The following is a 26,136-nucleotide window of genomic DNA, read 5'->3' as shown; positions in this document are numbered from 1 at the left end:
CACCCAGGACCCGGAAGCCTAGAGTATCGGCAAAGACGACAGGCTAGGCGAGGCATGCGGAGGGTTGCTCTCTCCCAGTAGCGAGAGGGCGATCAGGCACTCCATGCACCCAGGACCCGGAAGCCTAGAGTATACAGCACGCGCTATGAGAAGGACGGTACAGGCAAGGTAGACAGAGAGGGCGTTAGACTCGCTCAGTAGCGCGAGGTCAGCCGGGCATTCTGTCACCAGCGATGGTTCCGAGGAACCATGGCCAGCCGAAGTAACCTTTAGACCAGTGAATAGAATATATATTGGAGGGTCCCAATCGCTGGGTGGAAGAGAGATGCACACATTCCTAACCTATAGATACCAAGATAGAGAATTGCCCCATGGTCTAGGTCTTAGAGATTTCACCTACGGTGAAATCATAGTTTGTGTAACCCTACAGGTCACTGAGAGACGAGTTGGAACAGTCTGAACGATGCAAGGAATAGAAAGGACGTACGGGGGTCGACAGTGAACGACCGACCTACAAAGAAACAGATAAAGGTGAGCGTGACTCCTATAATATGTACGAATTCGGTAACCCCTCTCACTTCTGACGAATAGTATGGTTCATATAAAGAGAAATAAAAGGCGAAGCAGATGAAGTGGAAGTTAGGGGGTTCCCGACAATTGTTGAGATGACAAAAAAGTTATCATTGACAAAGCAGTGTTCTAATCATAATTAAGTAGTCACCTTTGAAAAGGCTACGAAGTACGAAAATACGAAGACTCAAGATACGATAGTACAAACATGATCCAAAAACCGTTCCGTTCATTATTTTATTATGAACATAATATTTTGGGTGAACATAAGAAAAACCCACAAAAATGTTCGTTTGTTTTGGTCACAGCTTACAAACCATTTTATATAAATCGTTCTTTCCAGTATTTGTTGTGTAAATACAGTGTATGGCACATATTATACCTACCGCTAGTTTAGTTTTTGAGATAGGCCCATCACAAAAACGGTCTAAAACTGACAACTGTGACGGTCCCTATTTCTTTATTTAAAAAAAAATATATATATTCGTACTCTACTCATAACTCAATGAGCTCTAAACAATGATACCCCACGTGAGAAAAAAAAATCCGGCTCCTTTTTTATATATGGGAGCCCCCCCGAAAAATAATTGAATTGAATTTCTAATTCAATATTTGGTTTTGGGTCAACCTTCTACAGCAAATTTTGTAACTCATTCCGTCTACGAGCTAGAGACCTGTGACTCGCGGACAGACAGATAGACAGCTGAGTGACATTAATAGGGCTTCGTTTTTACCCTCTGGATACGGAACCCTAAAAAAGACGAATTTCATACATTTTAGGATAACATTTGGTTTTTTAATCTGTGTTTACGGCTTTGGGTTGTAGGTGTTGTACCTAGTCCCTTTATGTCCGGTAGTTTTTATCCTTCTAGCAACTGGCAACTCTATGTACCACAGATCACAAACTACAAATTTGTACCACAATGACACTTGACAATCTCTTGACCTTGGCAAAGTCTCCGGATTACTAGTCTGTGATCCTGAAATTTTAGCCCAGAGAGGCCCGGGCCCAGAGCCCTAAAACTAGTTATAAAAAAACTTGGCAAGTAAGCCACTGACCTTCTATTAATACAAGTACGCTGGATCTAAGATTGCCGACCTGTTTTCAAGCAATTTGATTTTCACCATTCTCAATTCTGGCACTGATAGCAGTAGTGAGCGTTATTTGAGTGAGTGAGTTGTAATCTACATGATCATATTTTGGTACTTTACGGTAGTTGCGCATCTCGAGACACTTCGAATCAGCCCTAAAAATGCGTAATTTTTTATAAAGCATATCTCTGGCTTCAGCGTACTTGTATAATTTAGGGTAGGGTCCCTGGTAAAACTGGTATTGACGTTCACATCACGATATTGACATTGACGTTTAGTCTATGGTTTGTTAATTTTTGTCAAACAAATCAAGTTATAAATTCTTAAAATTGTCGTAAATATGGAGGAAGGAATATCCGTTCAAAATGAAGGAAAAAGTATAGACATTAAACAGGAAAAGCAAGATAATCTTGAAAATTTTAAATGCGAATTTGATTCTGGAAGTCAGGACAGCAGTAAAAGTGGGAGCGGAGGATACCAGCGCTGGGCGCCCAATTTAAATGGAATCCGGAAAAGTGCATTTACGCCCTACAAATCGGTCCAGTGCACGGCTTTGACCAATTTGCAGAGAGGTGACGGTTTTATCTTAGCTAATTCGTAATTGGCGTGTTAAGATTCATATCGATTATCCTTTGTGAAGAGTTGGATTAGTTGTGAAGAGTTCAAGGTCGCGTTTGTAGGTAATACGCAGGCGCGAGTCCCCGAGCTACCTCAGCCGGACTGTAGCTTCCACGCCAAGGCTGGCCGCGGCGAAATAACCCGTGACGACGTGAAACTGGAGCAGTATGTTGATATCACCGACGAGCACGGTCTCACGGCGCTGCACTGGGCGGCGAGCTACGGCCAGCTAAACAGCTGCCAGGATCTCGTGTGGTGAGAGGATCTTTCTATTGTTCACATTAGTAGGTCACTGAATGTGGGTGTTTCTATTTGTGTTCTCTAGAGTCTGGAATATTTGAACTAGACAGTGTATGTGTAACAACTAAATGCTTTTGACAAGATTTTATTATTGTTGTTTTTATGTTAGGTTGATTATATATTTTGGTTATTGATAACAAAGACTGCTGTTGTTAAAGTCTCTTTTAGGAAAATAAAAGTTTCTCTTGATACAAATAATGATACTCTTATTCACTGTAACAAGAGCTGAGTAATATATTATTTTGTTTTAGGATTTCTCTATTCTATGGCAAGTCTTAGTACAAACGAATGTGTAGCACAACTTCTTGTCTTGTGTCCACTGTTATACAAAGGTTTCACAACACAATAAATAAAGATAACTACTGGATATGAACGGGGAACCATAAATGTTTGGAGCCCGGTTATGGGTCCAATACCAACTGCTATTACTAAATCATTTTTTCATTTTTGATGTGAGGTTCGATTCCTGCTGGTTCCATGATTTAAAAAAAAGTTAAGAAATTTAAAGTGTAGGTAAACACTTTAACAAAATTATAAACTGCTATTAGTGGGTTTAATGAAATCTGTCATACCCCTTCCAGGTCAGCCTGCTTCCATTTTAGACTGCATCAACACTTACCACCAAGATTGCAGTCAAGGGCTAATTTATATCTGAATAAAATTAAAAAATAAATATTTTTTATAGTTATTTAAAAATAGCCAGTTATATAAATGTAGGAATATCTAGTTGCTTTAGGAGTTGCTTCTCTTTTTTTAGGAGTGGTGCCAATGTCAACATGAGGGGACCTGAAGGTGAAACAGCACTGCACCTTGCTGCTGCAGGTGGGCACCACGAAGTTGTCAAGTTTCTATTGAACGAAGGAGCAGATTCTGATATACAGGATGATGTAAGTATAATAATAAATCCCTGGCTGTATTAGATTTAATTCATTCTCAAATCTACTGATGGTTTTTGTATCCTTAAAATGTTCTGTGTCTGGAAAAGAATGGAAGGTGTCTTACTAGTCTAATATAATAGTTCAATGGTAAAACTTGTTGAATATGTTTTTGTATCTTTTCTAGTCTGGCAGTACAGCACTCATGTATGCAGCGGCAGCAGATTTCCCGTACACTTGCAATGAACTCCTCATTAGAGGAGCCGATTTGACACTTACCAATGACTATGACCAAGACGCCTACACTCTGACCACAACCAACAACTGTAAACTGGGTAAATATTGACTTTAACTTTAATTATTATACCAGCTGATGCCCGCACGCACGCACGCACGCACGCACGCACGCACGCACGCACGCACGCACGCACGCACGCACGCACGCACGCACGCACGCACGCACGCACGCACGCACGCACGCACGCACGCACACACACACACACACACAAACTTTCTCCTTTATAATATTAGTGTGATTTTTGCTTTATCCTAGCTTCAATGGTACAGGAAATTTCCCTAAGAATTTCACTGTTGAAAACAACAGGATAGAAATCTGTGTAGTATTTTTCATACCAATGCCACAGTTGATGACAGGGAACTTGTAATAAGACATTGTGGCTTTGACGTCACTGGTAGGCGTCAAATGTTACCCACATTTGACGCTAGGTAGCCTTAATAAACACCAATTTTTTTTTTGATTTCACGTAACTATGCCTATAGCCTAATATTTGATTCAGGATCAAATCGAGAGTTCTCTCATTCAGCTAGCGCACTAACACTAACTTTTGACAGCGATTTCGTCCGCGTTATCTACATGGACTGTTCATAAAATTAGTGATAATTTATAGCCTATATATCACTCTGGGATAATGTTCCAGAGGTTACCCCCTACATACAAACCCACAAACTAGCTCTGTAATAATATTAGCGTAAATCAGTGGCGTGCACAGGTTTAAAGCCAGGGCATTAAGGTACCTATTAACTTATTTTCTGGCAGGTCATAATGGAAAATAAGTGTTGATTTACTACAACTAGTGTAGGTAGTATTTTTATACCTCTATGAGCTGCACGCCACTGGTGTAGATAGCTAATCCCACTGCAGACCGGACTTTAGTCTATGTAGTGCTAATTCAATAATTAAACTTTCGTTTTCTGTTTCAGCTCAAACTGTGATAGAAAATTTTTTGATTGGCTGCCTCAGCAAGATATAAAAGAAATACCCATCCATTTCAGTTGCTTTGGACAACCAACACAATGGATTCATTTGCTTACAGCAGTTAATGAAATACAGGGATTTAGTTTATAATAATATAAAATATAATTGTATTTAATATATATTTTAAGTTCAACTTTTACAAACATGTGATGTGATGTGACTCAATAGACAGACAATATATGAATGAAATCTGATTTATCCTTATTTTATTTATACACCTTTCACCAAACATTGCACCAAGCCCTTTAAGCCATATAAAAATATCTCCAATCTGATAAAAATTAAATGCTTAAATATTTTGACAGTCTTTACAGCAATATAAAAATACAAAAACATTCTTATATATTTACAAATCGATTCATATTGTTTATTTACATAATCTATATAATCACGTTCAGTATTTTTGTACATTTTTTCAGCATAGATAAATTTAACCCATATAAATCTAGTGTTATCATTACAATAAAACCAAAAATGCTCCAAGCATTAAGTCTATATAATTGCATCAAGAGCCGCACCCAATTTTATAAGAATATTTTCCTGATTAAGGAGAAATTTATTAAGTAAACAAAGTTAATAATTACGATTTAGTCATGTTAAGCTGTTTGCACAATATGCAATACTAAGTCGCGGGCATCTCTGAGCAAGGGCCAGCACAAATTGACGAATCAAAAGCACTTGTAAAAGTTTATTTGAATACAAAATCTTTCGTTTCTATTTGGTGGTCGACAGGATCAATTCTTATTATATGCTTATCCAATCGAAATGAGGTATACATTTCAATGCTCAAAACCGCCCTCGGAATATCTCTTCTTTTTATGATAAATTTTAAGCCTGAATTATAAACTTCAGGGGGGTTTCCACAGAAAAAACTTTTTCTACAAAATTTTACAGAAAGAAAAAATATCTAAGTGAATAATTTTTCCCTACAGCCTCCCTGGCAACTTAAAAATATACCTGTACTATATTTCGATTGGATTAGTGTAGAATAAGAATTGGTATAATTTGTTCACTGTTGTTTTTCTGCTGATATGCGCTGGCCCTAAGTTACATTTTGTTGTTTGTTATCAGTTATCACAGCTTAGACTCGGTGAGCCAGTTGAACGCTTGGGGCTTCCTGCTGGCCTGCGGGTCGATGAGTATGTTGATGATGCTGGGCCTGTCGGTGACGTTGACAGCGTCTTTGAGCGCCGCCTCGATCTCGGGAATAGTGCGGCAAAGATGGCCGCTCACGCCGAACATTTCCATCATCTTCTCATAGCGCACTTCCGTAGATAGAGCTGTAGGTGGTGTGCTGAAAAATAAAAGTCATAAAGCTTTTAGGCTCAATAGACCAACGGTTAAAGGAGCGGACTGAAATTCGAAAGGTCGGCGGTTCAAACTTCACCCGTTGCATTATTGTCGTACCTACTCCTAGCACAAGCTTTACGTGTAGTTGGAAGGGGAAGGAGAATATTAGTCACACGCTGATACCCGCGACTTCGTCCGCATGGATCTAGGTTTTCCAAATCCCGTGGGAACTCTTTGATTTTCCGGGATAAAAAGTTGCCTATGAGTTAATCCAGCGTATAATCTATCTCCATTCCTTTCAGCCAAATCCGTCCAGTAATTTTGCGTGAAAGAGTAACAAACATACACACATAAACTTTCTTCTTTATAATATTATTAGTGTGATAAGTGTGATGATAAATGGGGCTAATATTCTTTTAAAAAGAAAAAAGAAAAGTTTTGAAACTCCAGCAGGCTTAGTAAGTATGAGATTTTACATCTCAGCAACGTTGATAGAATTTGAGTGTTGAAACACTTTAGCGTTAGAGTAAAATGGACCTCTTGTTTTAAAGTTTGTATCGGAACATCAGAAACATTTACCACTGTGCAAGGTCTCCGCTAGACTGCAGGTCCTGCATGACGTCTCTGTCGAAGCCGCCGTAGATGCCGTTGTTGTTGACGATGACGACGATCACCGGCAGCTTGTAGCGGAACATCGTCTCGATTTCCATTCCTGGCGAGGACCAAAGATCATTGCGGACCGTTAAGTTAAACCACGAAGCAATGGATTATGACTAAAAAAACGTATGCTAATGGAACTAATTCATTCTAATATTATAAATGAGAAAGTGTGTCTGTTTGTCTGTCAGCTTTTCACTGCCCAACAGTTTAACCAATTTCGATGTTTCATACAGAGTTTTTGAGTTGAAAGCAGTTCAGCGTCAATTAACTAAATATATTGCCTGGCTGTTGCCGCTTTAGTAATATGAATTTAGACGTTTTTTTTAATTTTTCAATATCTGCCATCAGCTTTTCTAGCCGTAATCAGATTTGAGATAAGTCTTGATTTAAAATTTATAAAGTTAGGGGGTACTCCAAGAAAATAAATATCCTCCCTTTTCAAGTTATAAATTATTAAGACAATATAGTTCATTCCTAAAAATGGATTATGTACGTGGAACCGAGACGCAAAAAAATAATTGAATCACAGGATAGAGAAATAAAGAAATGGAACAGGCCTACAATGAGCCGTAGTGCCGATAATGATGATGAAGATGAATTAACCTGAGAAGCCGAAAGCGGAGTCTCCTTCGACGCAAATAACCCTCTTTTCGGGAGCGTAGTCTCGACACCACATCGCCGCAGCTACTGCGAATCCAGGGCCAACCTATAAAAAAGTAAAATGTTATTTTTTCCCCCATTAATCCCCCATAGGCAAGCCATGATAGGACGCATAGGATTATAAGTTTATATATTAAGTTATCTCCATGTGTATACGAGGTGTAACCAGAACGAACGCTAAGTCTAAAAACTAAGTCAGGTGATAATACTGATGATTACTTACTGAAAAGATACCACAAAAAACGCGTTTCTTTTTAAAGTTCCCGTATTATTTAAAAGTTCACAATATATTGCAAATAAAACATCTTACTGACGTAGAGGTCAACGAACGTTACGTAATTAGGCCACTCGGAGTCAATGTCAATGTAGGTGGGGCAATGACCCGAGTTTTGCACGTTATACATTGCAGGTTCGAAAAATACTAAATTACTAAAACTACAAGATAAGGCAAATGGTTATTCACTATAAGGATTGTGTTTATAATAATAATAGTAGTGTAATAATAATCCAAGTTTTTGCTAGCGTTCTGGTTATACCTTGTAGTAATAGAAACTTACACCCATAGTTGCAAATGTGCCCGCATCGAGGCGGTGTCGGGGCTTGTTGTTGAGCAGCATCCCGCGCCCGATGTCCATGGTGTTGGCGCCTTCGCTCACGATGATGGAGTCCTTAGGGATGTTGGCCTGCACTGCTTTGAACACTGCGTAGTAGTTGAGAGGCATGGATTTGCTGCTCGCTTGTCCCTGGGAGGAAATTTAGTTTGTATTTTTATTCAAATATGGGATGTGTGGCCTAGTTATGTTAACACTTATCAATCGATTGCGATTTTTAAGCAACATGATCCAAGTCGGTAACTGGATGGAAGATAAGATGTCCAAATTGGCCTTTTCGTTTTCTCCGTTCTTCAGAGAACATGTTAAGCTGTTGGTCCCGGTCATTATCACTCACACATTATTACATTATCATCACATGTACAGCCACTTTGGATTGTTACTACTAGTAAGGGACATTTCTCCCTCAGCCCCTGCCACCAGTCACTCGTTGGTGGCAGAGAGAATTTCGTATCTCTCAGCTTGCGTGTGAGAGTCTCGACAAAGGACTTAATGTCGGAATATATGGCCACTATAAGTTGTTATCACCAGTAAAAGACTTACTTCAACAAACTGTGTATTTTTCTTCTGTTTCTCCCTCAGCCCCTGCCACCAGTCACTTGTTGGTGGCAGAGAGAACTTCCTGTCTCTCAGCTTGAGTGTGAGAGCCTCTACGAAGGGTTTGATGTCGGAATGTACGGCCACTTCGGATTTCACGCTATTGTGAAACTCCTCGGGGCATATGTCCACCTAAATAAAAACAATATTTACTACATGTTTCAAACAGGAAAAATGTTTTTTGAAGCCAAAAAATGTTAAGAAAATTTAGGGGTGTAAAATTTTGTAAAGTTTTTATGCAAAATATAGATATATACTGAGCGTAACATGTAAAACTCGAGAAAGATCAGAAGTTATTTTTGGCAAGCTAAGGCTGAGCAAAGTCACTGTTAAAACGAGACAGCATTATACCGCTGGCATAAAGCTGTCTCATTTTAACTGAAACTTAAGTCTAAGCAAAGTCAAAGTGCGCTCTACAGATTTCAACCTAAGAGTTGCTGGAGATACAATGTTAAAATTATATTACATAATTGTATCCATAGTCCATACATGCTATGTTTTTGATATAGACAAAAAATGTTCTGGGAAAAAGGACGTAAAACATCGTTACATAGTATTGTATCCCTATTATTACCTATTGCATACACACACACACACACACGTGCACACACAAACACACACTCATCTATAATTTTAGGCTAGTAAAGTTTTAATATTAGACATATGTAATATGTACATTTTAAAATAAAGGAAACTTTGTATTCCTACCTTGCTACCTGCAATAAAGGTATTTCCTAGTGCAGAGGGTAGGAAACTCGCTCTTGCTGTTGTATGCATGTATAAGTTCAAAGTTCAATAAATAAATTATGATTCTCTCATTTATTAATTTCTCTCATCTTACCTTATTTTTTAAAAATGTTCACAAAACTAAAATAACAGAAATAACAAAAATAAAATAACCGAAGCAACAAACAATAAAATAACACAAACAACAGAAAAAATTACAGAAACAACAAAGAATTAAATTACAGAAACAACAAAATAAATGAAATAACAGAAACAACAGAAAACTAAAGTAATGGAAGAAAAATTATGATTATGATGATTATTATTTTTATGAAAATAATTTTGTAGTTTGCGCAATTATAATTTCAAATAGTTTCACCTGTATGATTTTAGCGCCAGGCGCATATCGCGGGGCCTGTCCGAAGTGCAGCATCCAGTTCAGCCGCGCGCCAAGTAACAAGATCACGTCCGCTTTGAGCAGAGCCTGCGTGCGCGCCGTCGACACGCAGTACTGCGACTCGTCCGGAACCACGCCTTTGCCTAAAAGGTGTAATTATAGAGGATAGTCTAGCTAGTAGTAAATATTCATAGTCCAGTAGGTAACGAAGGGTTCCGTACCATCGCACAAGATATACCTAACGCCTTTATCTCGAACTCTGCAAGTTATTAACGGTCTGCGCCTAATATGTGATTTAGTGAATTAAATTTTTCGTGAACATATTTAATTTTTTTTTAAACCACAAATTCACGGTTTTCAGATTTATTCATTTACTTGTGCTATAAGACCTACCTACCTGCCAAATTTCATGATTCTAGGTCAACGGGAGGTACCCTATAGGTTTTCTTGACAGACACGACAGACGGACAGACAACCAAGTGATCCTATAAGGGTTCCGTTTTTTCTTTTTCGGTACAGAACCCTAAAACAGAGTTGTCAAGGTAATCATGATGATGACGACTTACCCATGGGAGTCGGTAAGAAAGGCACTTTAGTTGCTTCCACCAGCTTGCATAAAGCGTCTTCAGCCCGGCCGTAAGCGGCGCCCTTTCCCACTATGATGAGAGGACGCTGTGCTTTAGCGAGCAAGTCTGCCGCTTGCTCCACTAGCTCCGGGTTCGGGTGAGCAAGTTTAACTGTTTCAGCCGCGTAATAGTCCATAGGCACTTTGTCTTCCTCTACTTCAGCCTGCAAATGTATTAGGACCAATGACATTATAACAATAGACATGACACGTTCAGACATACCACATACATGGTGTATAAAATTCATGCTCGGTGACAAGTAAGACCGAAGACGCAAAACCGTCAAGAGATAGCACTATAAATGTGACCCAAGTGTCGTAGTTTTAAGTCTTCACTTTAGATATACTATGTGTGAATATTTTGCCTTACAAAAATAAAGTTTGGCGAACAGAGTGGTTTAGTCTAGTGGTTAATACATTGGACTTTTTATTTGGGGGGTCAGAGGGTCTAACTTTTCGGAAGATGTGTGCGTTTTAAGAAATTAAATATCACTTGCTTTAACGGTGGAGGAAATCATTGTGATCAAGCGTGACTCTCGGGCAGTCAAATCATGCCTGCATGCCTGAGACTTGTCATAATGCTGTGTATGAAGTCTGGCAATATTCTTCTCTCTGGGCTGATTTCCGTCTGTTGTGCGTGCGTTGGCCCTCCCCGCTCGTCTTCACTCCATCCATCCAAGCTCGCTCCAGAAGCCGAGTAGACCGCCCAGGTTGCCGAGGGCTTCATGACGTGAGGTTGGGGATCCCAAATGTATCTGGATCTGAAGTCTGGCAATATGCACTGGACTAGCGTGGCGGAATATGGTCAAACTTATTTTATTCTGAGAGGAGACTTGTGCTCAATAGTAAGCTGGCGATGGCTTGGTGATGAAGAGGAGCAGGCGACACATTTGGAGGAGGAGGAACGATCATAGTCTTACCGTCAGCAGAGTGGCGGGCATGTCGAGGTAGGAGACGCCGGGGCGGCCGGCGCAGGCGTAGCGCACCGCCTTCTCCACGTGCAGCGGCACGAGGCGCGGCGACGGCGGCCGTGCTGCGTACTTGCTGTACATGCGACTCGACTCCACCTGCCATACACCAGGCGACACATTTGGAGGAGGAGGAACGATCATAGTCTTACCGTCAGCAGAGTGGCGGGCATGTCGAGGTAGGAGACGCCGGGGCGGCCGGCGCAGGCGTAGCGCACCGCCTTCTCCACGTGCAGCGGCACGAGGCGCGGCGACGGCGGCCGTGCTGCGTACTTGCTGTACATGCGACTCGACTCCACCTGCCATACACCAGGCGACACATTTGGAGGAGGAGGAACGATCATAGCCTTAATTTAATAATTTAGAAAAAAAATTAAAAAACTGGCTTATTTTATACATGTAGCACTTAATTATTTATTTATAGGATATAAAGTTTTTTGATATTTGTTGGCAATAGAAATAAACACTGGATTTGTTTGACTAGGAACGGAGGTAGATTATACCTTGGTTTAAAACATAGGCTACTCTTTATCCCGTAAAAATCCATGATTCCCGCGGGATTTTGAAAACCGAAATTCACGTGTTACTCCTTCACGCCATATCTAATCGACCGATTTGGCTGTTTGCAATGAAGCTAGATTACATCCTGGATTAACACATAGGCTACTTTTTATCCCGTAAAGATTCATGGTTCCCGTGGCATTTTAAAAAACGGTAATTCACGTGAATAAGATACTATAGCTACTCATATCACTACCCATATTATAAATACGAAACTGGTTCTTTGTTGGTTTGTCTTTCAATCACGCCGCAACGGAGCAACAGATCGACGTGATTATGCATGGATATACCTAGTTAGAGTATGGACTATGGAGAGTAATACAGGCTACTTATTATCCCCGAAAATCAAAGAATTCCCACGGGATTTTTAAAAAGCTGAATCCACGCGGAAGAAGTCGCGGGTATCAGCCAGTTAAATATATAATTATATGTTTTTTAACAGTGCCCTTACTACTGCTATGGTCAATAACATAGTTATCTATAGCATAATAAAGATAGTGATATAGATAACAAGATTAGCGCCAGTGCCAATTTAACAGGTTGAAAGAGATATATTCTTGACTTAATTATACTACAAATACTAAATTATACTGTAGAGCCTAGAATTCCGAAAGGTCGGCGGTTCAGACCCCACCCGTTGCACTATTGTCGTACCCACTCCTGGCACAAGCTTTACGCTTAATTGGAAGGAAAAGGGGAGTATTAGTCAATAGCATGGCTAATATTCTCAAAAAAAAAAAAAAACAGAAGAGGTGTGCCATACAAAATGCCAGTTATTTTTCTGCTAATTCGAAGCGCCCAAAGATCGTACCGGGAATTTTAATTGTTGTTTTGTCTCAAATGGTCTTTATGTTGAGACTATGCTGACAAAATATTGTCTTATAACTAACATAGAGTTCTGAGTACGCTCACATGACGCTTACTGCTACAATCGGCGCCAAAATGACAAAATCACCTTTGCTTCAAAAACTGGTCGGCACACGTAGGTCTAGTGTACCTGTATTAGTAGAGGTCAGTGTTTTTTACCAACATACTTCGATACCTACTGACTTGAATGACTTTAAAGTTTTAAAATACTGTTTTAAAATAAAAAACGGATATAAAGCATAAAAATAAAGATTATTAAAAAGCATCAAGCTCCACCTCCACAAAGGCCTCTTTATTTCATTCGAACAAAATAAGTTTAGTTTAATTTGTTAGTATGTGGTTAATTCAATACAAAAAATCTATAGCAAAACCATTACTTAGTAGTTAATTGAGACATAAAAATGCTGAATCAGAATAATTAATGTTAGACTTCCTAAGTGTTAACCAATCGTGATCGAAATATTATATTGCCAAGGTCAACATCATCAGTTATTATCATAAATGAAAATATAAAAACCAAAAAAATATTACTACTTGCTAGGGAGGTGTAGTGCGTGCAGTTCAGCCGGGCGATTCAGAACTCTCGATTCGGTAAATTATCGTTCGAAAAATACAACTTATCGAATGATAACTTACCGAATACTTATAACAACTGTGGACAAAATAATTGACAATATGATGAATGGACATGCATCGCCTAGATGGCACAAATGCCTCGAAAAACTTTTGGACAGTAATACCGGAAGTGGAAGGCCAAGAAGGCATTTGGAAAATAAATTAGATCCATACTAATATTATAAATGCGAAAGTGTGTCTGTCTGTCTGTTACCTTTTCACAGCCCAACAGTTTAACCGATTATGACGAAATTTGGTACACGGTTAGCTTATATCCCGGGGACGGATATAGGCTACTTTTTATCCCGGAAAATCAAAGAGTTCCCACGATTCCCAAAAACCCATCCGCTTAACCGATTTGTATGAAATTTGGTACCGAAGTATATTGCGTCCCTGTAATTGATATAGGCAACTTTTATCCCGGAAAATCAAACAGTTCCCACGGGATCTTTAAAAACCTAAATCCACGCGGACGAAGTCGCGGGCATCCTCAAGTGTGTTATATTTTTCTTATAAGAATCTTAATTTATTGGTTCCACATTTGAATAATGATAACTTTGATAAACTGTTATTATCACTTTAATCTGATGTTAGGCGTTAAGCATGTGGAATTATCATCTAGGTAATTATAATAAAACTTAATTGAGGAGACCACCGACCCACTGCTTTGCTATTTAGTTAAGATTATATCAATATCAACCATATATTATAATAATTTATTAAGCTAGTTTTAGTTGTTTTAAAAAAAGGCTGCTGCGCTTGGTTTTCCTTCTCCCTACAATTTTCGCGATAGTAATAATATACAAATAGCTAAATATTTTATATGAGTATTTGATTTGGTTGCACAAAGGAAAATCCCTATTTTTGGCCAAGGTTCAGCTATTAATAGTGCTTATTTCTTTATCTTTGAGTTGCTAATGCCTTTGACTTTGTTCCTGTGGTTTTAGGTTTTTTATAATTAATAATAGGGATGTGGGAATTCATTGATTTTCCGGGATAAAAAGTAGCGTACGTCACTCTCCAGGTCTTTAACTATACCCATACAAAAAATACATCAATCTGTTGCTGCATTGCGACCTGATTGAAGGACAAACCAACAAACAAACACTCACATTTATAATAATAGGTACCTGGTACATACTACATACTTGTATTAAGTCAACATCAAAGATAACCTACCTTACCTTGGCCAAAACCTCTTTTTCAATTAGGCATTTTCCTTTAAAAATAACTAAATAAAATACCTGTAACCACTCCTGGAAGCCACCAATACCCTCATGGTCTTCGGGACAGGAGCCAGCAATAACTAAAAGTGGCCAGCAGTTCACTTGTGCATTTGCCATGCCTCCTATACAATGAAGAAGACCTGGTCCTGATACAACGAGACATACGCCTGGTTTGCCTGGAAGTTATATTCAAATACTTAGGTATCATTTATTTTATTTAAAAAATATATATATTTGGTAGAAATAATACATTCATCAAAAAATTATATATATTTAGTGCAAATCCAGACATAATTATGTAAATTGCAAATTATTAGATAATAATTTATGACATAATTTAAGTTATTCATCATCACCTTCACCTTTAAGTTTTCAGAATTATGCATATTAGGTAATTAAATATCACTTTCTTTAACAGTGAAGAAAAGATAGTGAGGGAATTTGCATCCCTGAGAGTTCTCGCATAATGTTCTCTGCAGTGTGTGATGTCTGCCAATCCATACTTTGCCAGTGTAATGGACTATAGGCTAAACTATTATCATTCTGAGAGGAGTCTTGTTCTCAGTAGTGGGCCAGTCACGGGTTGAGATAATGATATAAATACCTGTTAAATAGCCAATGGCTTGAGCTGCATAGCATGCTGCTTGCTCGTTGCGCATGCCTACGTACTTGAGTCCTGCAGCTTGCAATGCAAGTGAGGTTTCAATAACAGGAATACCAACAATGCCAAATACATATTCAACACCCTGCAACATTGGAATATTACTAAGGAAAACCTGGGAAAGTTATGAGCAGTAATTTTCTAGAAATGTCTACACATTATTTCATCGTAGACTATGTTAACTACCCACTAAGCTTGCAGCTGAAACTTTTTGCCTCAAGAATGTCTGATAAAATTCCAGTCTTTAGACTTGATTTTACACAAAATTAAAAAAAAAAAAACTATTATTAACTGTCACTTTGTCTGTGTGGATTTGGGTTTTTGAAAAATCATGTAGGTAGGTGCTCTGATTTTTTGGGATAAAAAGAACAAGAGATGACTCTGGGATGTAAGCCATCTCTGTATTAAATAGATCATGCCCACAATTTTTTCTACATTGGTTTAAGTTTTAAGAATCCTTTAGAAACTTTTAACTTCCCAGGACAAACAGATAGTCTATGCCTGTCCCCGAAAGGCAAGCTATAACAAACTTCATCAAAATCAGTTGAATGGGTGGGCAGTGAAAACGGAACAGTCACACACACTTTCGAATTACTAAAATTAGTATGGATTGATAATAATAAATAATATTAGTAGTAGGTAATAAATTCAGGAAAATAGAAGCAACTGTTTTACTATTTACTTCATTAGAAACATTGCATGCATTCATTCATTACATGTTGGGCAGGCAGGAAGATAATAATTTATTTTATAAGGTTATCAGAAGAGATAATATTAATGTAGGTAGAACTGACTATAGGGGCATTTCACGTCAAGCGGACAGCCAAAAAAAAGTGAGGTCGTGGATTTTGTTTATACTCTGGTCAGTTATACTTCTAGTAGACGTGGATATATACACACAATGTTTTTTTCCTATGATGCATTATTGCTGAGTTATGAGCTTTTAAAAATTTACTAAGAATGAAGTCCGTTATTTTTGGATGCTTGTTATTTGTAACAATTCATTTGTAAAAAAAATTAAAAAGCATTGTTTATTATAGTTAAAAAGTTGAAATTTTTATTTTTTTTATCGAATTCTAAATTTAAATTTTTTAACGTATAGTAAACCGGAAGTGAACATTTCAAATCGATATTTGAGTAACTTGGCCAGAATAAAAATATTTTTTTTTTACCGTGAATTAAAGCTTACATGTACTTATTTTTCACCAAAAAAAATTGTAACGTGGAGTCTAATAGTTTAGGACTTAGAGCATATAGAATACATAGATATAACTATGAGCACTTTCTAAGCAGTCGGGTTTATGCACTAACATGCTAAAATACTACGCTATGAATAATTTATTCATTCATTCTAACATGAAATATACAAAAATAAAAGATTTTTTAAATAAAATGTAATCTATACTAATAAATAAAATTGGAGTGTCTGTCTGTAATTTCGAAATAACTACCACATATTAAGCTCATATGGTTATTTAAACGATACCATAACTGAATCACACGTTTTTAAAATTTTTGTCTGTCTGAACGGGCTAATCTTCGGAACGGCTGAACCCATTCTGACGGGATTTTCACAGACAAGTAGAGGATTGGCCAGGGAGTAACATAGGCTACTTTTTAACCGACTTTCAACAATGGAGGAGTTGTGTTTTTCTACCTATGTACATTGATATCTCCGAGATTTCTGAACCGATTTGCGTAATTTTTTTTAATCGATAAAGGAACTTTGCGACATTGTTCCATAAAAAATTTGGATTTCAACTCCTCAATCCAGATGCTGCAGGGGCCCCATCACTAAAGCTGGTGGGATTTGGTGGGATTCTGGTTGGGAACTGTCGGTTATAAATTGATATGGAAGGTATCTATAACAGGTAAACACTTTGGCTTTGACCTCGAGGACCCAATTCCTCAACCCTGATGCTGTAAGGAATTGCATTCCTAAATCCTGGTGATCCCTCGGGATTTTTAAAGGATCATCCGTTTAAATGTTTTTACGTGGTAGAGAAACACGTTGTATCCCGGGGATGGGCTATTACGGATAGACCACTTTTGTCCTGGGAAATCAAAAGTTCCCACAAGATTTGTTCGCCCTGACTAAGCAACCAATCAACTTGATTTTTAGCATAAAGATACTTGAAAGGACGCAGAGTAACATAGGCTACTTTTTATCATGGCAAGTCAGAGTTCCCACGGGATTTTTAAAAATCTAAATCCACGCGGACGAAGTCGCGGGCATCAGCTAGTTACAAAATAAAACACTGTTTTAATTAATACTGTTTCAATCTCAATTAATAAAACCACTCTAAGTCCTAAACTATTAGACTCCACGTTACAATTTTTTTTGGTGAAAAATAAGTACATGTAAGCTTTAATTCACGGTAAAAAAAAAATATTTTTATTCTGGCCAAGTTACTCAAATATCGATTTGAAATGTTCACTTCCGGTTTACTATACGTTAAAAAATTTAAATTTAGAATTCGATAAAAAAAATAAAAATTTCAACTTTTTAACTATAATAAACAATGCTTTTTACTTTTTTTTACAAATGAATTGTCACAAATAATAAGCATCCAAAAATAACGGACTTCATTCTTAGTAAATTTTTAAAAGCTCATAACTCAGCAATAAAGCATCATACGAAAAAAACATTGTGTGTATATATCCACGTCTACTAGAAGTATAACTGACCAGAGTATTAACAAAATCCACGACCTCACTTTTTTTTGGCTGTCCGCTTGACGTGAAATGCCCCTATAGGTATATTATAAAAAAATGGGCGTATCCAGTAAACTACCTAATATTAATTACTAAAAAACTTTTAAGTATAGGTTTGTTTACTAATTTCTTGGTTAACTTCTTTGTAACTTCATAGCATACATTTAATTATTTGCATACTTAATTATTAGTTAATAACAATGATGATAATTTCAAACACTTAACACTACTTTCTAAATTTTCCTTAAATTGACCCCCACCAAACTTACAGGGAAGGTTTAAGCACATACCTGTTTTTTCAAGCTTTCAGCCAGTATATTGTTACCATCGATAGCCATAGCTTGGTTAAATTTCGGTGTTATGTGTAAATTTCTTCGTAACAAAGTTTGTGACAGTCGTGCAAATCGTCCTAACAACATATTGAAAGCAATTAGTATTTTATTAACAAGAACTATCAGAAGTACACAGTGAGATCATAAAATGATTCCCCCTTCTCTACGAAACCATAACTTACTGCGAGCGATTCGAGCGTTCCTAAAAATTGCCGCAAAAAAAATCCTGTTTATCTTGATAAGAACATTTAAGTTTTCAGGTAAGTGAATGCGTATTTGTTAACCAATTTTCAACAGTGTACTCTATACAAAGCGACAAGGAAAAGGCATACATTTTTTCTATAAAATACCTGAACTAATTACTTCAGATATCAGTTAATTAGCTAATTAATAATCAAGATCTTGATAAATCTTGAATTTGCAAAGATAATTTCATTTTTTTCATTATCACGACTTCCTTTGACATTTGGTATTTGCATTTTGTGATTGCGAATTATTGGTCAAAACCTTTGATACTTGCTCACTATTGGCTATAATGCATTGTTGCAACAAGGATCCATAAATTCAGCCAATCACAACAATTGAGATTGTAATAATGATTGATACATTAACTACTGATCTGTGGCTTTTTTTTTTCTTTAAATCTGGCTTTACTCTGATTAGCCAATGTCAAGTTTGTGATATTTTCAAGTTATAGAATTTATACAAGTATGGACTCTGTCTGTGCCGGCGCCCGCCGACATACGCGCGGCGCCGGCCCAGTCAGTTCCACCACCAAAAAACACCAACTAACACAAAAACCAGCCACTCTTAACAAAAAAAAAACACTCCAAACAAGCACAGCACGCGCGCCAGCAAACACCATCACAGACGAAGTCCGATCTGTGGCTAAAGATAGGCAGCTTTTTCGAGGCTTTTCGGAATCCACTCTGTGATGGACTTAATGCGCCACCACCAGAGACGTGCTACCTAAACATGATTGTGCACTTCAGCTTTAATTCCCTGCAAAAATAAACTCTGTTGCATTGGCATAAAGTCCAATTTCTAATACAATTATGCTAAGCGGAAAAACGAGCCGAGCGAGAGGTCTATAAATTGGAGTGTGTCACTGTCTAATGGATTGCAAGCATAAAAAAATATTTTCTATGGTACGAATTATGATGTAGCTCACAAAGTTCTTATTCATTGTTTATTTAATTTCAAACAACAAGATTACTTTCTTTTGTTTTCGCAGTAATTTTCATACTGTTATCTTTATTTTATTATGTCATTAAAATATCATTTAGTTTTAAAAGTATTATAAATATTTTTTTAAATTAATAGGATGACAACACTGGGTGTCAAGCAAAACAATATGGCGAACATTTTGTACTATAGGTACTATACAGAAGTAGTAAGGTAACCATAATTTGATTGTTTAATGGAAGTGTTTTTTTCTGTTTATCGATAGATTTCTCAAAAATGAAGACTTAAGGCAAAAATGGATCGCTGTCGTTCCAGGAAATATCACCAAATATTCGGCAGTTTGCGGAATGCATTTTAAAGCGGAAGATTTTGCTACGGCTTCGTGTGCACTGAATTTTTTTTAAAAAGAAACGCTGTACCATCAATTTTCCCAAAAGTATGCCTTGCTTACGAACTTCCTAAAACTGTTTAGGACCTAAACACATGCACCAGATTATACAAAATAATTTTACTTACCTATATTATAGGTACCCATACTTAACATGACTGGTACTTTTTCGCAGAAATTTAACAAAAAAAAATTGAATTTCTCTACTTTTATAACTACAGCGCGGCAGACTATGGCCTAAACCTTTATCATTCTGAGAAGAGACCCGTGCTCAGTAGTGAGCGGCGATGGGTTATCATGATGATTCATCCTCTCCTATTCTCATATAATCCGTCAAATGTCTTACATTATCAAATCGTGTTGTCACCCTAATAGAAAGGGACACACTCCAATTTAGCGCTATCTCAATAGGCTCGTTTTTGGTGTCTCAGTGCACAATCTTGTTTAGGTAGCATGTCTCTGGCCACCACATGCTTGTGACCTTGAACGAACTTGTGACAAGCAACACCAAGCACAGACCACTTACAGTCCGACAAGGCTCTTTTGGCACTTGAATGAGGGCACTGTTGTGGCTTTATGCCGACACAGTGAACTTCTCAAGCTTTTGTTTCGATTTTGGACACGCGGCAAAAGAGTCCTGTCGGACTGGCAGCAAGCATCGGCAAATACCCATATGGCTTGCCCGCCAATCGGAACGCTCCAAAGCATTGAAAAGCATACGCAAACAGTCGTTTCACACACTCGCCAGTGCTTGTTGTTTGATGTTCGTAAATAGCATTTGGCTTCGTCATAATGCTTCATTGTAATAGACACGCTTCATGCTTGTGGCAAACAACATAGACCACAGCAAGCATCCGTAAGACACGAATCGGGATCGCTCCAAAGCGTTGACAAGCATACGCAAACGCTCGTCCACATGCTATCTGTCACAAGCATTTGGCGGCTACATAATGCTAATTCATAGATAGAATATAATATAATTATTATGCTGGTAAACGTAGAAACGGGTATCCTAACGGGTAACGGGTAACGGTTTGTGGTTTTAATTTTTGAGATGCCATTTAGCTATAAAGTGATAGTTATATATATTTTGTGGAAACCTCTGTGAGCACCGAACAATTTATAGCATTCCATGAATTTATCATACAAATAAATAAAACTTAAATAAGCGTGGATTTTTTTTAATCGGACTTTTGTGCGATGACAATGATATCCCCAGGATATCCCAAATTTTGGGGCAACTTTGTGAATGGAACATTAATAATTATTATGATAAATAATTGTAAATATCGTAAATATGTACAGTTTTTTCCTATTGTACAATTTTACATAACCAAATATTGCTATTTTCTTTCGTAAGGCGTTACAAACCTAACAGAAAACTCCTAATCTACGCGGACATAGTCGCGGACAATAGCTAGTAGCTTAACAAAAAGTAGGGGTTTAACCATACCGTTATTCTAACACCGGTTTAGATTGTGCGTTGAGCGTTGATACATCAGTAGAAGCCCTCCCTAGCGTAAAATGTTCCTTGAGTCAATCAGCCACTCAGGATGCTATAAGTAGATGGGCTGATCTAGATCGACATAACTTTACTACTTGAAAACCTACTAAGTATACAGGCTTGACAGTTGACACACGATAATTTCCATGTTAAATAACTATTGTATCAATAATTTACCGCTACAGGCGGCGATTCTATACGCATAACATCGGAAGCAACAATACGCCGTAGTTGTATCAACAACGCGCGCGTTCGTTAGTTCGCAGACTTCATAGTTGGCACACTCTTGCTTGCAAACTGTTCACGGGTAGACCGCCCTTTATAGAACCTACAAGATAACACCGACAATGTTCGCGGTATGAAGTGACCACGTAGCTTGACTAGGAATATAGTGTTGAGAAAAGTTAAGAAAAATTCAAAATGGCTTTGATAAATCTAAAGGCTTTCGGTAAGTTAATTTTTGACTTATAGAATTACCATCGGAATTACCCTCGAGTTAAGAATAAACATAAAATAGTTTATTTTGGTATCAAAATAGCTTATGCACTTACTTAAATAATAAATAAAATTGTTTCTGTAATAAAAATGAATTTAGGTATGTCTAATTATTATTAATCAAATCAAAAATTAATTAATTTTGTTGATATTCAGTGTTATTGTGATATAGTTAAAATAAAAGTTTTTAATCTTATTTCGCGCCTGGTTACGAAAATAGTTACCAACATGGATGGAAGGAAATATTAATATTAATTAGTAGATATTAGACATTTAGTTCATTAAAAAGATTGGTATGATTCCAATTGCCAATAAAACAATGATTTTTGAGGTGAGGTATTAAGTATTACGAAATTATATTATTGCATAATGTAGGTAGGTACCTACTAAACTATATACTGCAACTGCAACAAGTTTTTTCTATAACTGTGATATATCCTTCAGTCCCAGCCCATCCCAGCTACTTTTATTTTGACCAGTTTAACTATTTTCATCGATGCTATAATACGAGTACCGTATCCCACTCGATAGTTTCAATTTATTAAGAAAAGATATCATACAATACTTAGATATTGACCAACAATTTATTTTAGTAATAACTAGCTGATGCCTGCGACTTCGTCCGCGCGCATTTACGTTTTTCAAAATCCCGCGGAACTCTTTGATTTTTCGGGATAAAAAGTAGCCTATTATGTTAATCTATCTCCTTTCCAAACAGCTAAATCCGTCCAGTAGTTTTTGCGTAAAAGAGTAACAAACATCCATACATACAAACTTTTGAATTTTTAATATTAGTAGGATTGATTTCAATAATAAAGGTCAACTTTAAACCTGGTACCTACTATAAATTAAAATAACTAACAATAAGTAATGTTTTCAGTTATTGATTTTTACCTACACCTATAAGGAAGTTAATAGGATAGGAAAAATCACTGCTAACTTTACCGTGAAGTGAATATTTCCTATTTTCATTATCATAATTGAGAGGAGAGAGGTTATTGAGTTACAATATTACCTACCTTTGTTAGAGTTACAGCTAGTTACTATAGAATGCTATAGAAAAGTATTATACGTTTTTTATTGATTCGAAATGAAAGTCGCAACACGCTGGTTATTTTCCTATAATAAGAAAGGTACCTTTTTAAATGTGGTTACGTATTTTCCTCTGGTAATATATCTCTATATGGTCTGGTAAATAAATATATATATATTTATTTTCATGTACCAAAATTGTAGTTACAAAGTTATGATAAATTAAGCTATGTACTTCCGTTGCAAGATTTTACTTATTTCACTTGCTGTGTGCCCGATTGGATTTCCCACTGGCAATTTCCTGTAAACCTCCGCTTTCTCAAATTCTTTTACTCAAACGCGATCCTTATATTGTTACCCCTTTACGAAATGATAAACACCGATATAACTGAAATTCCACGCTTCTTAAGAGAAGCGTGGCGATTTCTTGGTTATCTCCATTAAATTAAAAATAAAATTATATATAAATAAAATATATTATAGACCAGAGTAATAAGTATATTATTATTAGGTAGTAAGAAAATAATAAATTAAAATAACAGGTATAAAATATATCTATGCAAAACTTGTGGACAAAATCTTTAGTAATTTTCCGCTGCATAGGTGATAGGACTACTTAGTTACTGATTGATGTGGTGGCGAATTAGGTATTTCAATATTATAAATCCATACCAATAAATAAAATTGAAGTCTGTCTGTAAGTGCGAAATAACTGCGTTTGGTTAAGGTATGCATGATAAAAACCCAAAAAGTACCTATTTTTAAAGAGTTTGTCTGTCTATTCGTTCGGACTCTAGGCTTATCTTAAAAACGGGTTGACCAGAGTATCTAAATAAAACTGTTGTGAGGTCGTGACTCGTGACATACGAACGGACAGACAAGCCAACTGGTTCAAGCTATAATTGCTCCTTGTTTTACTACGGAACCCTAAAAAAGGAAAGTTTGTTGACAGAACAGTGTTATTAGTCATAAATTATTATTTGATTAGATCCCGTTCAATAACGGATGATAATGTGGAGGACTAATTGCGGTCATAATAATGTGTACGACTTTCTTTTGACCGGTTTTTTGATGTATATTAAACACCACTAATTTATAATCACCATATAAAAATTTGCTTAGTAGAATTCCATACTTAACATGGCTCTCTCCGTCACTTACTCCATACAATCGTAGTTCCAATTTCATTTGAATATTAAGCAATCAAAGTCCATGAAATTTTGCAGACATATTCTAGAAACTAATATCTGTGCCTGTGGTGTTTTAGATTTTTCTAAAAATATGTAATTTTAAAATTACAGGGGCTCAAAGATTTGTATGAAAATTTTTAAGACCGCGTAACTTTGAAACCGAATATTTTAACAGAAATCTGGAAAAGCACAGGCATAGATATTAGTTTCTAGAATATGTCTGCAAAATTTCATGGACGTTGGTTGCTTAATATTCAAATGAAATTGGAACTATGTTTGTATGGAGCGAGTGACGGAGAGACCCCTCTTAAGCAGTTTAAGAAATTTAATTTGAGTTTCCTAAAATAGGTAAGTAGGTACTTATGTATCAAATAACTCAAATTAAATAATTATAGGTAACAGTAGATTAACTAAACCTATTAATAACTCTAGGTATATAGAACTACGGTCTACCTAATATAAAATATCATAGGTAAATAGGAGGTAATATTAAATGTGGCCACTAATATATTTTGTTATTAATAAAGGAAAAAACAGGTTTCTGAAAAAAAATCTAGATTCAGATTAGATCCGTAGGAGCTATCAGCTAGGAACCCTTGATTCACGGGAATAGCCTGGATCACTTCAAGCATAATTCTCTACCTGCTTACGAAAGTCTCGTCAAAATAGGTTTAGCTGTTTCGCAGATTTCTTCAGTCTGAAACAAATATTGAAAAATATGCGTGTTTGGGTTTCAGTTACGTGTAAAATTGTAAAAATACAACCGACATATAGCTTAATAGAAGACAGTTGTAGCTATTCCGAAATAAAAATATAATATAGGTACCTGTTTAAATTTTATTTACAGTGTAAACTCTATATTAAGAACAGAAAATTTCCTTAAAAAGTAGAATTTGCTAAGGTTAGTTTGGTTTACATTATTACCTTTATTTTGAAATACCTACTCTATATAGTGTAGCAACCACAAATATCGAAACAGTACGTCATTATTACATTAATTTCACTGACTTTCAGACATAATACTGAGCGGAACTGATATAGAATGGTAAATATTTCGTATGCACAATAGAATTTTTAGAATGAATATGTTCATTTGTTTGTTATAAATTGCCTAGCATAGTTTACTTACTGTACTTCCTGCTGTCATCTTATTCCTACCCACATAATATGCGTAAAATGACATTATTTTGTCTATTTAACGAAAACTCGTTATAACGCAATAAAATACCAGGTCCTTTCAATTTCGCTATATAGAGGTTACATTTATTTTAAGTACTTAAAAGCTTATATAATTACGCTTTTCAAAACAGACAGACAGACAACAAAGTGATCCTATAAGGGTTCCGTTTATCCTTTTGAGGTACGGAACCCTAAAAATTGCCTAATAAGTTCTAAGTATCTTGGGTGACGCAGCAAGCACTACGTTACGACGTTACTAAATACGTTATTATATAGGTTTTGCTAAACAGCGTCATTAGGTACCTATTTTACTAGACAGAAAACCATTAAAAACACATCACTTGGATATAACTACGGATATTGGATAGACAATAATAATTCAGCACAATGAGTGTGTAACTAGGCTAACACCAAGACTCGAAAAACTTGGATCATGAACTAAGCTATACTAGTAGAAGAACAAGATATATTTTAGAGACAAAATAAAAAAAGATTCCGACGAATTGAGAACCTCCTCCTTTTTTTAGGTTAGTAACCTCTCGCACCTATTCGGAAAACACTTTCAGGGAAAACTAGACTATTTATGGTACCCACTTTTGATTTATTATTAAAGTAAAATTTGGTACTACTAGGTAGTAAAAACAGGTTGCCTCACTAGCTATTCTTAAGAATATTATCCCTAAACACAATCCAGGAGGTACCAACACCATTTAATATACCTACTTGGATAGTTTTAAAGATTTAGCATTTTTCAAACCCGCAATGAATAGCGTGAAACTCGGGGTCAATGTCCCACCTACGGCGTGATATTTACCCCGCGGCACCTATCTACGCAACGTTCGTTGACCTCTAGCGACATTCAGTCAAATGTTTTATTTGCAATACATTGCGAAATTTTAAAAAAACAGGATTTTTAACATT

At 36.7% G+C, this 26,136-nt stretch overlaps 3 protein-coding genes across 4 annotated transcripts in view; 2 read left to right on the top strand and 1 right to left on the bottom strand.

The window, feature by feature from the left end:
• Positions 1 to 1,942: 1,942 nt before the first annotated feature.
• On the top strand, positions 1,943 to 4,925 carry LOC123874091 (DNA-binding protein RFXANK-like). The gene is made up of 5 exons (XM_045919267.1): positions 1,943 to 2,234; positions 2,343 to 2,535; positions 3,338 to 3,467; positions 3,643 to 3,790; positions 4,677 to 4,925. The coding sequence occupies exons 1-5, from the start codon at positions 2,003 to 2,005 to the stop codon at positions 4,724 to 4,726; spliced, it is 753 nt and encodes a 250-aa protein (XP_045775223.1). The 5' UTR covers positions 1,943 to 2,002; the 3' UTR covers positions 4,727 to 4,925.
• Positions 4,823 to 18,715, bottom strand: LOC123874087 (2-hydroxyacyl-CoA lyase 1). Of its 2 annotated transcripts, XM_045919263.1 has the most exons (12): positions 18,425 to 18,715; positions 18,201 to 18,319; positions 15,139 to 15,280; positions 14,553 to 14,710; positions 11,418 to 11,564; positions 10,239 to 10,461; positions 9,655 to 9,815; positions 8,496 to 8,681; positions 7,899 to 8,084; positions 7,285 to 7,387; positions 6,601 to 6,733; positions 4,823 to 6,025 (listed from the first exon to the last, which is right to left on the bottom strand). In XM_045919263.1, the coding sequence occupies exons 2-12, from the start codon at positions 18,246 to 18,248 to the stop codon at positions 5,806 to 5,808; spliced, it is 1,707 nt and encodes a 568-aa protein (XP_045775219.1). In that variant the 5' UTR covers positions 18,249 to 18,319; positions 18,425 to 18,715; the 3' UTR covers positions 4,823 to 5,805. The 2 variants fall into 2 exon arrangements, with proteins under 2 accessions (XP_045775219.1, XP_045775218.1); XM_045919262.1 differs by lacking the exon at positions 18,425 to 18,715 and having other exon boundaries at positions 18,201 to 18,416.
• Positions 18,716 to 21,478: 2,763 nt separating this feature from the next.
• LOC123874092 overlaps positions 21,479 to 26,136 on the top strand; it is a 28,729-nt gene continuing 24,071 nt past the window's right edge. Inside the window, exon 1 of the mRNA XM_045919268.1 lies at positions 21,479 to 21,767. Coding sequence (XP_045775224.1) covers positions 21,740 to 21,767 — 28 coding nt within the window. The 5' untranslated portion in view covers positions 21,479 to 21,739. The remainder of the gene's footprint in view (positions 21,768 to 26,136) is intronic.

This window comes from Maniola jurtina, chromosome 17, assembly GCF_905333055.1.
Source record: "Maniola jurtina chromosome 17, ilManJurt1.1, whole genome shotgun sequence".
Taxonomy (NCBI): Eukaryota; Metazoa; Arthropoda; class Insecta; order Lepidoptera; family Nymphalidae; genus Maniola; species Maniola jurtina.
This window is presented reverse-complemented; position numbering and strand designations above follow the sequence as displayed.

Coding starts and splice junctions, on each gene's coding strand:
- LOC123874091 (XM_045919267.1), top strand. CDS start 2,003: ATGGAGGAAGGAATATCCGTTCAAAATGAAGGAAAAAGTATAGACATT. Junction 2,235..2,342: donor TTTGACCAATTTGCAGAGAG/GTGACGGTTTTA, acceptor TCGCGTTTGTAG/GTAATACGCAGGCGCGAGTC. Junction 3,791..4,676: donor AACCAACAACTGTAAACTGG/GTAAATATTGAC, acceptor TTTCTGTTTCAG/CTCAAACTGTGATAGAAAAT.
- LOC123874087 (XM_045919262.1), bottom strand. CDS start 18,329: ATGTTGTTAGGACGATTTGCACGACTGTCACAAACTTTGTTACGAAGA. Junction 15,281..18,200: donor CTGAAAGCTTGAAAAAACAG/GTATGTGCTTAA, acceptor CCAATGTTGCAG/GGTGTTGAATATGTATTTGG. Junction 8,682..9,654: donor CTGGCGCTAAAATCATACAG/GTGAAACTATTT, acceptor GTTTTTATTTAG/GTGGACATATGCCCCGAGGA.